General features: G+C 39.5%; 1 protein-coding gene across 3 annotated transcripts in view; it reads left to right on the top strand.

Moving 5' to 3' along the window:
- Positions 1-10,568, top strand: part of trim67 (tripartite motif containing 67) — a 74,519-nt gene extending 63,951 nt beyond the window's left edge. For all 3 annotated transcript variants that reach the window (XM_061930002.1, XM_061930003.1, XM_061930004.1), the window contains 6 exons: positions 585-748; positions 2,786-2,924; positions 6,097-6,221; positions 6,276-6,454; positions 6,528-6,690; positions 6,794-10,568. In XM_061930002.1, coding sequence (XP_061785986.1) covers positions 585-748; positions 2,786-2,924; positions 6,097-6,221; positions 6,276-6,454; positions 6,528-6,690; positions 6,794-6,841 — 818 coding nt within the window. In that variant the 3' untranslated portion in view covers positions 6,842-10,568. The remainder of the gene's footprint in view (positions 1-584; positions 749-2,785; positions 2,925-6,096; positions 6,222-6,275; positions 6,455-6,527; positions 6,691-6,793) is intronic.
- Positions 10,569-16,210: the final 5,642 nt, after the last annotated feature.

Consider the following 16,210-nt stretch of genomic DNA (forward strand, 5'->3'; position numbering starts at 1 on the left):
TTTAAATTGTATTTTTTATTTTTTTATTAAATCAACATAAAAAACACAAGATACACTTACAATTAGTGCACCAACCCAAAAAACCTTCCTCCCCCATTTACACTCATTCACACAAAAGGGTTGTTTCTTTCTGTTTTTAATATTCTGGTTCCTACATTATATATCAATATATATCAATACAGTCTGCAAGGGATACAGTCCGTAAGCACACATGATTGTGCGTGCTGCTGGTCCACTAATAGTACTAACCGTTAACAGTTAATTTTACTCATTTTCATTAATTACTAATTTCATTGTAACTGTTTTTATATTGTTTTACTTTCTTTTTTTATTCAAGAAAATGTTTTTAATTTATTTATCTTATTTTATTTTATAATTTTTTTTAAAAGTACCTTATCTTCACCATACCTGGTTGTCCAAATTAGGCATAATAATGTGTTAATTCCACGACTGTATATATCGGTTGATATCGGTATCGGTTCTTAAAGAGTTGGACAATATCGGAATATCGGATATCGGCAACAAGCCATTATTGGACATCCCTAATATGGTTACATTCTACTAATGATACACTCTCCTCTCAGTGGAGACCGGACCCTCGGTGCCGCCAGCCCCCCTCCTGCAACTGGAAAAGTGCTGCAGCAGGAACAATAGTGCCACCCTGGCCTGGAGGGTAACTGCACCCCAAGCAAACCCAATTGAGGGCTACATACTGGAGCTGGATGATGGCAACGGGGGACAGTACAGGGTTTGTGTGAAACACACAACGACAAACACACACACAAATCACTCTAAAATGTACAATTATTAGCATTAGGGATGCACAAAACATTTTTTTAAGTCGAAAACCAATAATTTCTTGTTTCTCAAAACCGGTACAGAGAACTGATTCATAGCCAATATTATTTTTTAAATCAAAATGGAACTGTAGTTTGTGCACACCTTTCTTTGTGGCATTTTATAGGCTTTCAAAACACCGTTGTGGCGATGCTGGCGTTTCAGACGCCTGATAAGGTTTGAAGTGTTGAAGCTCAATTTTTGTCCCTTCTCACAGAGGGAAAAATGTTTGCAAAACATCCATCCATCCATCCATTTTCTGCCGCTTATTCCCTTCGGGGTCACGGGGGGCGCTGGAGCGTATCTCAGCTACAATCGGGCGGAAGGCGAGGTACACCCTGGACAAGTTGCCACCTCATCGCAGGGCCAACACAGATAGACAGACAACATTCACACTCACATTCACACACTAGGGCCAATTTAGTGTTGCCAATCAACCTATCCCCAGGTGCATGTCTTTGGTGCAAATAGCACGCAAAATGTCTTCCTAACAATGGAAAAGTCCCACACAATTAAAACCATGTTTGTTTACGATGAGCTAAGGAGAAGCCAACATGTTACACAAGAAAGTCGAAATGCTGGCATACATTTTTAATGCTCCAGTTTCACTTCTCTCCTTTTTCCCTTGTAAAAATGACAACTTTATTCTAGTGATGTTATGACTACAGTATGGCCATAATGGCTTTTTTCTTGTTCAATTGTAAGCGTATTCTTGTAGCATTCTGAGCTTTAGTTCTGGTAAAAAAAATATTTTATTACAATAGCATTATGACTATTTCCTCTAAAAATACAACTTAATTTTGGTGATGTTACTTTTTTTGAGCAAATACAAAACTTTAACAACATTCTGGATTTCTTCTTGTAAAATAAGACTTAACCCTTGTAGGGTTAATTTTTTTTACTGTAATAACATAACTTTTGTTAGAATAATAACTTGTTACATTTTCTTTTTCTTCTGTGGCCCTACTTTTTCACTTTCATCACATCACAGTCAAAATATACAACATAGAGTAGCAAGAAACACGTCAATAATGAATACAGCAAAACATGTTCTAGACCAAAAATCACTTCATATCCTTTACTGTTTGCTCGTGTTACCATAGCTGAGTAATTGTGTAGAAATATGGGGAAACAACTACAAATGTGAGCTTCATTCACTAACTGTGTTAAAAAAAAGATAAATTCCAATAATACATAATGTTGGATATAGAAAACATACAAACCTTTTTTTTTTTTTTTAAATTAAATCACAATTATTGAAATTCAACGATTTGGTGCATTTGTAAACAGCTAAAATGATGTACAAAGCAAACTATAACTTGCCACCCAAGAATGTACAACAATTATTCTCAATAAAAGAGGATAAATATAACCTTAGAGGAAAATCTAATTTAAAACATACGTATGCTCGTACAACACTTAAAACTTTTAGCAAAGCAGTATGTGGAATTAAATTATGGGACAGATTAACCAAAGAATACAAACAAAGCACCAATATGATTCAGTTTAAGAGACTGTTCAAACTACAAGTGTTCACAAAGTACACAGAACAAGAATTATGATGAACATTTGTTTATTGAGACAAAGATTATTTAAGTATTTAATATTTGTTTGCTTACTATGGCATAATATTTATTTTTTATTTGTTCACTGTTCTGTTACAGAGAACAAGGAAATTGGATACAATTGCTATGGTATGAAAAGGTGTAGGATTAAATAAGCTCTGCTTCTTCCTACTCCTTTTCGGACGTGCTATAATGAAACAACTGGAATTGTGTGATGCATTTCATTGTATCGTATGCATGTTCGAAATAAACTGAAACTGACCTGAACTGTACACTTCTTATAAGCTTTCCTACAGCTGCACTCATGCATTTTTAACTGTACATGCCCTTGACTTTTAACATACTGTAATATACATAATGAAGCCTGAATCGTGTGCACACAGGAGGTTTACGTGGGGAAGGAGACAGTGTGCACGGTGGATGGACTCCACTTCAACAGCTCCTACAACACCAGAGTGAAGGCCTACAACGCCGTTGGAGTGGGGCCGTACAGCAAGACCGTGGTGCTCAGGACATCTGATGGTATGATAAAGTCTTTGCTACCTTATACAAAGTTTGTCAGAAAAGCTCCAGGACTGTTCATACTCATCACATTTTGTAATGTGGCATCATACACTGACATCAACTAGCATGTCTACAAATAAATTCTGCCGCATTTTCCACCTTCAGTGCGCAAAAAAGGCAAGATTTGCGGCAGGGCAACTGGCGTGACCTTGACAACACGCCTGCTCACTGTGAGAAGAACATCACTGTGCTGGAGCATTTTTTTTTGAAGACTTGGACGTAATATGGCCGTGACTAGAATCCTTCCAGGAGTGCATAAAGGCTGGGAAAGTGTTAGACCAGGGGTCCCCAACCTTTTATCCACCAGGGACCAGTTTAATGTATGCATTATATTCACGGACCGGCTTTCCACATGTGGCGGATAAAAACACCAAAAAAATTAGCATGAAAAATGTGTTTCTTTGCAAAGAGATGGTCCCCCGCATGTTGATGGCATATACTGTATACCAGTGTTTCTTAACCATAGGGCCCAGTGTTGGGCCGCGAGCGCCCCCTATAATGTAATATATGTGTTTTTCAGCTGTGGTCCGTATAGGCCGCAGCGGTACTCAGTTGTAATAGACTTTTCCACCACGTGTGGCAGTAATTACATTATAAAACAAACAGAAAAAGACAGGCGCTAATGTCATAGAGAAATTTCTTAAGCGCAAAAATTATGACTAAAGTGGTGAAGCTGTATTTTCATTTGGACTTTAATTTTATTGACAGTTTAGTTAAGAAACATATGTATTATTAATTTTGTTTATTTATTTTAGCATTTGAATATTTGTAACATATTGTATGTAAATGTATTGTTTATTTGGTTAGTACTTCTTTTTCAAAACAGTCCGACTTAAACTTAAGGTTTATTTGTTAAATTAATAATATAATCTTTGTAATTAACACATGCCTTTAAATCATTTGATAAGGTAGTAAACTGTAAGTAGGTTAGATATAATTATTGAATAGGATCAAAATCAAGAATAAGATTACTAATTCAGTGTTAATATTGGAGGGGTCCCCGGACTCCTCCGTATAGAAAAAGTTGGGTCCCGAGGTCAAAAAGGTTAAGAAACCCTGCATATGGAAATTAGTCTTTGGCTACAATCTGGCACATTAACATTTTATATGTCCATTAATGTGCATTGTCCCATGTACTATAACAAAGTAGTTGTAATATACATCTTGTTATGTATACAGGGGGAGTAGTGATGGCACAGTTCCACAAGGGGGTAATGTTGCTCTAGGTTTTATTATATACATTTACAATATATATAATACACAATACTAAATATATATATATATTAAACAAGAGAATGGAGTGTACGGTGGGAGACTATGTGTATGAATGATTAGCTGTTGAGTATTACCTATTTGTTGGATGAGGAAGCAAACATGTCCAAAGGGGCTAAGCAGAAGAAGATCCTTGAGACAAGCGGGAGGTCCGTGGGGCTGAGAGAAGCGTCAAGGGGTCCGTGTCCAAGCGGAGGTCGAGGATGAAGGGATGCAGTCCAGAATCCAAAGGGGAACAACAGGGGATCACAGGAGAACTCGGGAAAGCACTGCGGGAGGACAACACGGACATCAGACACGGAAACAAGGAAGTCACAGGGGAAGAGCGAGTACGCAGGATAGAAGCCAGACAAGGGGTGCTTACTAGGGTAACAAATGGTTAAGTTCCGGCCAGGATCCTTGGGTCCACTGGTCTTTATACAGCTCGCCCTCATCAGTCCCAGGTGTGCAGATTGCTGATCGCCCACAGCATTGCCGGCATGTGGGCGTGACGCGGCCAGCGCGAGCAGGGGCATGTTTCGGCGCGCTGCCAACAGGGGTGCTGGCAGACCCAGCTGCCGGAGAAAAGCGGGTTTGAGCCCGTGCCGTGACACATCTATTAACAAGCTTATTGGTGTGTTTAGTGGGAATGGCGAAAGTTAAGTCGGAGAAAATGCGGTAGTTTATAAATTAAATAATGTTTCTGTATGCAATTGCGTCACGAACCGGTGGTTGGGGCCCCACTGTGCTAGACCACAGGTGGATTACTTTGAAAGGGAAATTTGTAGTCTGGTTATGGTAACTTTTCTGACACGTCACGTATATGTTGACAATCACTCAACAAACTAGGGTGATGGGGTAAAGTTTACGTATTTGTTTACCCGGTAAACATATACGTGGATTTAGCTAAGAGGATGGACTCATAAGAAAGTTGTGTGCAATTGTACCAATTAAGTCAGTTGGAAATGGTTTTGTTGCCATGGCGCCCGCTAAGGCAACACGCATCATAATTCCTTCTTTTTTTGTGAGACTATAAAAGGCTTGAATGCACGAGAGAAGGGGGGAGGAGAAAGAGGAGGAGAAGAATAACAATGGTAAGCAAGAGGGATAAACCGTTATCAGTCACAAAACACACACTCTTTGGCCATTGTGTTTTTGGACGAGTCATTTAGTGCTTATTGGTAAGTATGCAGTCCACACAACATGCCACTGAAGATTCTAATTTGTTGTATTCACCGATGATTGACTGGTAGTCTGTCCATGAAGTGAGGTCAACTGAGAAATAGGGCTTCCATGTGACCCTCAACAGTATAAGCAGAACAGAACCTGAATGGATATGTTAGGACTTGGTCAAGGTGTTGACCCCAGAATGCAGAGACAGGAGGCAAGATGGAATCAAAAAAGGAGAATCTTTAATTAAGTACAAAAAGGTTAACAAAAGGTGATGGGGCAGAAATGCACACCATATAACACAGCCAACCTCAGAGGAACCTCAGAGAATGGCAAGGGGAAGGGCCCGGGCACACAGAGCAAAGGAAAAGTCAACAATAGATATCTTCTCCACCTTAGGGAGGACAGAAAAAACACGCAGAGGTTAGGTGTATAATAAGGGCGAAAAAACGGCAGGAGAACAATAAAACACAACAGGATGTGATGTGTTGTGTCGTAATCGTCCAACCTGTGTGTGATGACTGATGACAAAGTGTCTTCAAGCCCAAACACGATGTGTCGCTGACGTTAGCGCCTACAGAGTGAGTCTTTCCCACACCAAAATGTTCCCGCCAGATGGCTTGTTGACTCGCCAGACTCTGATTTCACTTCTCGAGTAGGCATCGTTCGGACTGCATCACGGTGACTGCATGTTCTTTTCCTTCCACAGTGGCTTGGTTCACCTTTGATCCCACCTCAGCTCACCGGGACATTGTGCTGTCCAACGAGAATCAAACGGTGTCGTGTAACAGCTATGATGACCGCGTCGTGCTGGGGACCGCGGCCTTCTCCAAGGTAACCACCAAGAGGATTTGTGTTAGAAAAACACTGCTTAATCCCTTTGTGTAGGGCGTCCACTACTGGGAGGTTTGTATTGACCGCTACGACAACCACCCGGATCCCGCCTTTGGCATCGCCAGGATCAACACTGTGAAGGACATGATGCTGGGCAAAGACGACAAGGCCTGGGCCATGTATGTGGACAACAACCGCTCCTGGTTCATGCACAACAACTCGCATACAAACAGGTAAGTACTGCTCTGAAAACTGTTCCCACAAATACACACCCCATTGTTTTTTCTGCATATTTCATGTGCACAGGGCAGAGGGAGGCATCACTAAGGGCTCAACCGTGGGCATCCTTCTGGACCTGACCAAGCACACGCTGACGTTCTTCGTCAACAAGGAACAACACGGACCAACCGCCTTCGAGAGCCTGGAAGGGGTCTTTATGCCAGCTGTCAGCCTCAACCGAAACGTGCAGGTGCTTAACTTCAATGGCTATTATATGTCAACCTAAACTTGGTTGGATTAATGCTAGTTCACAGCAGCTTAGTCTGATTGTTGACTTTTCTGTATCGCTTCAGGTGACCTTATCAACAGGTCTGGAGTTGCCGAAGAACCGCAAACAATAGGCAACTGATGCCCCCTGTTTCCCTCAAAGTTCCCCTCAGTGTGTCTGCTCCGTCATTTAGGTGTCAGCGACTTCCTCAAAGAAATTCATGTTGATTTATCATCAGAGCGACTAGCAGAACCACACAGGAAGACAGCAGACTCTCCTATTGTCAAGAGTTAAGCGGCGACTCAGGTTGATTCAGCCATGAAATATTTAGGTTAGCTACGAAAGTGTCATGTCCGCTGTCGTACGCCAAGCAAGCAGAAAGACCGTTCAGTTTGAGCTTGATTCTGTTTTTTCAGTCACAAAGCAGCTGCTTGGCACAAACATTTTTCACAGGTTTTGTCGGTAGTGACCTTTGTTTACTTTACTCCATAGCCGATGTCTTTGAGACAAGACCCAACTGACAGTTTAAGGGACAGTTTCAACATTTTGGAAGAAGCTTGACGGTAAGTTTAACTTCGTTTAGCGCAATGATGATGAATGACTTGCATATTCAATTCAAACTTTGTTTATTGTTTGCCCCAGCCTGACTCGCTATCGATTGTCCATTAGCAAAACTAGGTATTATGAGGTACCACAGTCGTCCCTTGTTTATCGCGGTGGATCGGGACTGGACATGACTGCAATAAATGGAATTCCGCGAAGTCTGATTATTATAAATATATCTAATATTTTCATAGTTTGAGCATCAGAAAAAGTTAATGACCTTCTAATTTTTTTTTTAACATTAATAGTGCCCTGTAAACATTAAATAACACCTATATAGTAAACTAATTTCACCAAATATAGGAGCCTTGAGTGTGTTTTACTGTAGATTACAGTATTTACCGGTAGCCCGGAGGATCCTCCAAGCTTCATTGCTGATAGTTGATAGTCCTGCACTGACCGGAGTTCAAAAATAAGTCCATCAAAAGTTCTTCTGCAAAAAGTTAACTCGAGATTACTGTGGTGAAGATATAATAGTGCCAAAATTAACCACCTATTGTTTTGTTACAGTGTAACACTTCATCTGGCAACAGAACTTGGCATAGTGAAAATATTCACAACATCGCCACAACATAAAAAATACAAATCTGTGATGTTGTGAAGATTCGAACTGCAATAAAGCGAGGGACGACTGTACTTCTCGTCAGCCAGGTTTGAAAATCTGCATACAACGCAGTCTCTAGTTTGCTGCAATGCTCCGCTTTCTTGCTGCCCTCAGTCTCCTCTAGAGTATCAGTTTGTTGCCCTGGCCTAGTACATAGAAGATATCGTCCTCCTCTGTTGTTATAGTTTGCTAGTGTGGCTTGATTGATTGATTGCGTTAAATCGGCCTAATTATTAAAAATTTACATTTTAAAAGTAAAATAAAATATTATCAGCAAACAAATCTGTGTTCTAAGAGAAGTAAGAGGGTTTGGCATCAAAAATAATCTGAAATGTCTTCACTGTGAGGGGGTAAAGAAAAAAAAGCAAAGGAACTATGCTTTTTGTTGTCTCGAGACAAAAAGTTAATATTTTATGTGCAACGTCTAGGAGGAGAGTGAGCTTTTCTTTTATAGCGCTCTCATCTTTTAGTTTCTCCGCAGTGATGCCTTTAACCAATGAAAGTGGCATCTGCCATGCTGCTACAAATGATCACTGTGACCCGTCATCAAGATTAATTTGGCCATCATCCAACACGTTAACACAAAGTTGCCATCTGAAAAAGGAAATCCCAATTACAACAGCTTTAACTGCAGTTCATGTTGGATGTTATCACAGTGCACTATATAGCCAGTTGAAGTCTTTCAAAACAGGAGGTGGTCTTGTGTGTTGAATACAATGTAAATAGATTTAAAAAAAAAAGAAAAAAAAAAGAGATGCGATGCAGAGCATGAAGCGGGCATCAACTAGGTTTACAAGAACATATCTTTTCAAGCTGCATTGTAAATACTCTGCATTATTATATTGTCGATTGCTCCCAACTGCTGTGAAAGCCTGTTCTCTGCTGTCTGAGGGAGGAATTACAACTCCTGCTTGAGTCAGGATTCTAAAGATGTGAAAGCCATTATAGTCTGACATATACCAATATATATTTGCTTTTTAGCCTTCATTTACAGTAACCTTTTAATCAATCCTACTTAATGTTGCGAAAGGCAAAATAAATAAATAATATGGAGGTCAGTTGTTCTAACTTGAATATATGTGTTATGTTTTCTTATTGGATATACTTTCACTTTCTTCTTACTATACCTAAATCTTGTGTGAATAGAAGAAACTGAATGTATGTTTGTAAAAACTATGGGTAACACTTTAGTATGGGGAACATATTCATCATTAATTAGTTGCTTATTAAAGTAACAAAGACTTAATTTAGAGTTATTTGGACACTGGGGGAACATATAAGAGTTAGGGTTAGGGTTACTAATAAGCAATACTTCTGAGGTTATTGAGGGAAGACTCTTAGTTAATGGTTTACTGGTTGTATAATAAGGTCATGCAGAACAAGACATTAATAAGTACTTAATAATGACTAATTAAGAGCCAATATGTTACTAATTTGCATGTTGAGAAGCAACTAATTAATGGTGAATATGTGTTCCCCATACTAAAGTGTTACCAAACTACGATTTAATAGGCCTATTAAAAAAGCCACAAAGATCAGTTTGAGAGTAACTTCACAGAGAAAACAAACAGGTGGACAAAAGTATTGAGACACATGCACTTTCGCTTTCTGAGGGTAACATGCGTTCAAATATTTGTGCCCATGCAGTGTATCATTTGATGGACAGTGTGGGTAGGCTTCCTCCCACCTCCAAAGACATGCACCTGGGGATAGGTTGATTGGCAACACTAAATGGTCCCTAGTGTGTGAATGTGAGTGGGAATGTTGTCTGTCTATCTGTGTTGGCCCTGCGGCGAGGTGGCAACTTGTCCAGGGTGTACCCCGCCTTCCGCTCAAGTGCAGCTGGGATAGGCTCCAGCTCCCCGCTACCCCGAGAGGGACAAGTGGTAGAAAAAGGATGCATGGATGGGCTGAACAGTGTGCTCTCGGCCGCCAGAAACCACTTCCATTCAAGGGCTTGCTGTATAATGTCTCAAAACAAGCTCCAACTCAAGATCAGCTCATGATGCGTTGATTTCAGTTTTCACTGTGCGGCGGCCGTGTGGATGTCACATAATAACGTAGAGAGAGCCATTGTGCAGCATGTACTTCGACCTCACACCCGCCCGCCTGTGAATGTCTTAAAACTTTACATATATTTATTATTTACGTAATGGTGCTTGGGGTGGGAAAACGGTGCATGTCACTGCTATTTAACTTTAAAAGTAATTGATTTAGTAAGTATGTACTGTATATACATTTATGAATAACAGGTTCATTTTTGATTTCGCCCTGTTCTTTTTGTCGAGTGTTATAAAGTTGCTGCTGTTGATTCTGTGGACTTTCTCTATAAGGATTTTAAAGTTTAACCAAGTGATGTATATAAGGAGCCAGCATTTACTTTGTCATTCTTTAAACAATCCCCTCCCCTCATTCAGCCCTTCTCCCTTCTTGCCAAGCTGTGAATGTTTTGTACAACTACATGGTTTGTAAATGAGCATCATTTAATGTACAAAGACACTGCGCACGCACACACACACACACACACACACACACACACACACACACGCAAATATCTTTTTTCGTCGTTTATAAAAGAGAAATAAATACTTGTGATGACAAAGTTACAAGGTGTCCAGCGTGGTACAACGTCCACAATAAAGCTTGAAACATGGCTGACTCTGCTGTTTCTTCTTGTCATGTCTGTGGATCATGTTTTTGTTTACGGTAGTTATGTTCTGCTTGGTTTTTGGACACTTTTTAGTTTCTGCTTTCACTCCCTTGCCTTGTCACTATGACTACTCATTAGTTTCACCTGTCTCACGGTTTGCACTCGCGCACCTGTCACAAATCATGTCTGTATTATTTAAGCCCATTGTTGCCAGGAAGTCAGCCTGGCGACATTACCTCCGCTACCTTTCATTCCAGGCCATTGTTCCATGCACGTTTTTCATGCCACAGTAAGTGTTGTATATTTCATGTTCATAGTTTTTTGCCTTTGTGCAAGTCTTTTGTTTTCATGAGCAAAGTTTGTACTTCCGCCTTTGTGCGCGCTTTTCATTTGTTCCTTTTGTTAGTGTTTAAATACATATGTACTCACCTCCAAGCCATGTCCGATCCAGTTTTACTTGCATCTCGGGAAAACAAAACCCTCACAGTCCACGTATTGACACTTCTGCAGTCATCGCATCAATTTCTGCTGTTTTGTTTACATTGATTTCAATTAATTTCAATGGGAGACAATGATTTGAGATACAAGAACCTATTCAGCTCGTAAGTTGGGGTACTGTACTATACTACTACTCTCACACTGAAATACATTAAGTCTTCTGCATGTCCAGGGCCCTAATAAATCAGGGTTTTTTTTCTCAAATTCCCGGTGGTTTCATCTACCCATCCACCTTCTTCCGCTTATCGGAGGTCGAGTCGCCGGGGTAGCAGCCTAAGCAGGGAAGCCCAGAATTCCCTCTCCCAAGCCACCTCCTCAAGGTCCTCCCTGGGGATCCCGAGACATAGTCTCCCCAACGTGCCCTGGGTCTTCTCTGTGGCCTCCTACTGGCCAGACGTGCCTACCGGACAGACCTCCCCAGGGAGGCGTCCGAGGGGTATCCTGACAAGATGCCTGAACCAGCTCATTTGGCTCCTCTTGGTGTGGAGGAACAGCAGCTTTAACAGGTTTTCTACAGTTTTCAACAAATCTATTTTAATACTTTTTAATGCCATTTTTAATGGCACTTAAAAAAATGAATGCCCATCAATATAATATGGTTATTATATAAAGCAGGGGTAGGGAACCTATGGCTCAAGAGCCAGATGTGGCTCTTTTGATGACTGCATCTGGCTCTCAGATAAATCTTACCTGACATTGCTTAAAATGATAAGTAATGAATAATTCCGCTGGTAATCAGTGTTAAAGGGGAACATTATCACAATTTCAGAATGGTTAAAACCATTAAAAATCAGTTCCCAGTGGCTTATTATATTTTTCGAAGTTTTTTTCAAAATTTTACCCATCACGCAATATCCCTAAAAAAAGCTTCAAAGTGCCTGATTTTAACCATCGTTATAAACACCCGTCCATTTTCCTGTGACGTCACATAGTGAAGCCAACACAAACAAACATGGCGGAAAGAACAGCAAGCTATAGCGACATTAGCTCGGATTCAGACTCGGATTTCAGCGGCTTAAGCGATTCAACAGATTACGAATGTATTGAAACGGATGGTTGTAGTGTGAAGGAAGGTAGCGAAAACGAAATTGAAGAAGAAACTGAAGCTATTGAGCCATATCGGTTTGAACGGTATGCAAGCGAAACCGACGAAAACGACACGACAGCCAGTGACACGGGAGAAAGCAAGGACGAATTCGGCGATCGCCTTCTAACCAACGATTGGTATGTGTTTGTTTGGCATTAAAGGAAACTAAAAACTATGAACTAGGTTTACAGCATATGAAATACATTTGGCAACAACATGCACTTTGAGAGTGCAGACAGCCCAATTTTCATCAATTAATATATTCTGTAGACATACCCTCATGTCAGCAGGCCAGGGAAGCTAGGGTCGATATTCTTCTCTTGATCATCTTCGGTGGCATAAGGGACGGTGTGAGCCAAGACATCCAGGGGGTTTAGCTCGCTCGTCTGCGTGAACAAACTGCCGCCATTTCTTGCCGTGCTATTGAGGTCCTTTGTCCCTGAATTGCTCACACACTCCGGCAGATTCAATGGGGGTCTGGCGGCAGATTTCTTTGACTTTATCGTTGGAAATGCATCTGCTTTGAGTGTCGCAGGATATCCACACATTCTTGCCATCTCTGTCGTAGCATAGCTTTCGTCGGTAAAGTGTGCGGAACAAACGTCCAATTTCTTGCCACTTTCGCATCTTTGGGCCACTGGTGCAACTTTAATCCGTCCCTGTTCGTGTTGTTACACCCTCCGACAACACACCGACGAGGCATGATATCTCCAAGGTACGGAAAACAGTCGAAAAAACGGAAAATAACAGAGCTGATTTGACTCGGTGTTTGAGAAAATGGCGGATTGCTTCCCGATGTGACGTCACAACGTGACGTCATCGCTCCAAGAGCGAATATTAGAAAGGCATTTAATTCGCCAAAATTCACCCATTTAGAGTTTGGAAATCAGTTAAAAAAATATATGGTCTTTTTTCTGCAACATCAAGGTATATATTGACGCTTACATAGGTCTGGTGATAATGTTCCCCTTTAAAAATAACATTCAAAATATAAAACATTCTAATGCATTTTAATCCATCCATCCGTTTTCTACCGCACCTGTTCATGAAGTCGCATTAATGGTAAGAAGTATTTTATTTATTATTGGTTAGCTTCAGAATAACAATGTTATCAAAAAGAATAAGAGACTTATTACACTCTAAAAATGTTGGTCTTACTTAAAAATGCACGCATTTAGTTGTATTCAGTGTTAAAAAATATGATATGGCTCTCACGGAAATACATTTTAAAATCTTTGGCTTTCATGGCTCTCTCAGCCTTAAAGGTTCCCGACCCCTGATATAAAGTATAGTCAAAACGTACAATTGTCTGTATACACACAATTGTAAGCATTTGACAATGATAATCTTGAATACTTGAAAAGTTTATAATATTACTCATAATGATAATAATAAAGTTTGCATTAACTGTACTAACTAGTAAATTAGAATTGGCTTGCAAGACTGTTTCATCTGAGAATTTAGTGGGAGCAACAGCTTACAGTTGTGGTGGCGACAGCAGAAGTGGCTTTGTTGGTCATGCCAAAGAAATTTGGCACCTTAACTGCTGCCTGCCTTTTATCGCTGACTGGTGATTAACTAATAAGGTGTGGGATTTCACCACATTGATGCCCGTTGAGCAAAGTTTGGGGGTATTTTTGCACATGCCGTAGAAAGCCTCTCTGGGTTTACAAACAACAGACTTTAGCCAAGTTTAGAAAAGTTATCCAGCCAGTCACTTTTGCTGAAATGTGCAGCTACCCATTTCCCCGCCATGTATTCATTTTATAGCTTTCGCCACAGGATGAGTACGTTCACAGGATGTAACGTTCCAAGTGTCCGATGTTCTAACTTTGTGCACCGGCCGTAGACATTAGCCAAATAAAAAGCTTCCGCCTGTCAATCATCACATGTACCTTTAATCAAAATAATTAAAGAGGAACTGTACTTAAGCCCTCTGAATTAGTTGATCATTATAATATAAAATTTGTATCACTTTTAAAACATGCTGTAAAAATGCATATCCTCTGAAAATATGCTTTATAATAGCCATAACCTGGAGGATACATTTTTTTAATCGGGATACAATTCTTAAAAAATAGTTTAAAGTTTTAATGGAATAATAAATGAGCATCATACGAGGAATGCAAGTGATGCATGTGTTCGAAATGGATGATTGATCTAAACATTTTAGAAAAAGACATGCCACGTAAATGATATTTGGAAAAATGCCAATATATTTAAAGGGGAACTGCAATTTTTGGGGAATTTTGCCTTCACAGTCCTAATGTAAGACAAGAACACCCATGTTTTTCTTTTTTTTACCCATTCTAAATAGTAAATAAATGCGATCAAAAGTCTGCTGACAATGTAGCTTATGACAGTTGCTCCATTCTGCTTATAAAGCGCTTAAAAACATCCAAACACCTTAAGGTTTTATATATATGCTGTAGTAAGTATATATATATTATGTAGAAGCGGAAATATTTATAATAACATGTAATATTTACACATTTTGCTAATTTTAAGTATACACGGCACATTCATTTCGAAAACGCATCACGTTTGCGACTGATAGAATCTTGTTTTATTCCCGTTTTGATGAAGAATGACTCATAATCCTCGCGAAGAAAAGGAGGGTGGAACCAAGCGTCTTTTTGTGGTGTTCTCGCCATTTCCAGGTCTAAATTGGCTGTCAAAGTGTACCAACTTGTCGGATTACATCCTCTTCCTTCTTCTATCAAGGTCGGAGACATGACTTATGATCTACAATAAACTTCCATGAGCGAGGAAGCGAAGAAGCAGCTCACCAATCGGTCATGTCAGCATAGGCACACAAGCTTGTGTCGCTATAAATAGTTTGTCTGCGATAGCGCTTATAACAACAATATCACTAATACTTGGTTAATATTCAAGTCACAAAATGTAAATGGAGTATTATTGGCGGTTTTTTATTGGGTTTTATGGACGAAATAGAAGACCTCCCATTGGCTCCGTTGTAAGCTGACTTTTATTTACGAGTTAGAATGCATTAAAAAAATACATCCTTCGTCATGTATTTCATAATGATCGTGAACAATAGGTAACATTCCAAAAATAGTACAGTTGACCTTCAACTTTTTGAATAGATTTACAACCTCAAAGTTGTTTAAAATGGGTAAAGTAGATAGCAAGTTATGTATAAATTGTCAGGCAGCTAAAGGAGCTCTAATTCATTTACTGTGGGAATGTCAAAAAATAAAGTTGTGGTGTTGTAAGAATTGCTTTGGTTGTCCATCCTAGGCCAATGCAGGTCAGTTGAGGTTTCTGCGTAACAAGAGTTGCTAATGTTAGCCAAGTTAGCTCATGTGTGTTGAAGTGGAGACTGAAATAAAGGAGTCGTGTATGAAACAAGCACAGCGTTCTCATTAACATGCAGAGGTGGGTATAGTACCCAAAAATCGTAAAAAATAAATTAAAAAAAGTAAAAGAGTATAATTTTTTTGGAATAAAAGTAAAAGTAAAAAGTAGTCATCAAAATGATTACTTGAGTAAGAGTAAATAAGTATTCTGTGACAAAATTACTCAATTATTGAGTAACTTGTGAGTAACTTCTGATTTATTTAATAGCTATTTTTTAATGGTTCTTGGACTACAATTGTAGTTGATGTGACCAAGTGTGTGTAAAACATAACATACATATACAATTTATTGCAACATGATTTCTCTAGTTAGAAGTGGAATTCCTGTCGGCTGACATGTGAACATTTCTACTTACACTGATGACAGCAAATTATATAAATGTTCTTTTTACTGGTTTGAAAGTAATCATTAAAGATTTGTGCTGCCTTGTCTGACGTCATGTCACCTTTTACAGTCACTAGGTTTCTATGCTCTAAATTAGTCTGATTTGTCAAATAATTCAGTTTTCTTCTATTTTCACAGCTACAAGTGGAGTTCTAGTTTCCATGCTCTTATGTAATGTGACCGATGGCCGTATCGTAAAGGAATGTTATTGATCCGATGATGATGTGCTAAACCTCTTTGTTGTTTAGAAGCTACATACACTATTAACTTTTCTTTGTCCGTGCACATAATAAAT

This window comes from Nerophis lumbriciformis, linkage group LG34, assembly GCF_033978685.3.
Source record: "Nerophis lumbriciformis linkage group LG34, RoL_Nlum_v2.1, whole genome shotgun sequence".
Lineage (NCBI taxonomy): Eukaryota > Metazoa > Chordata > Actinopteri > Syngnathiformes > Syngnathidae > Nerophis > Nerophis lumbriciformis.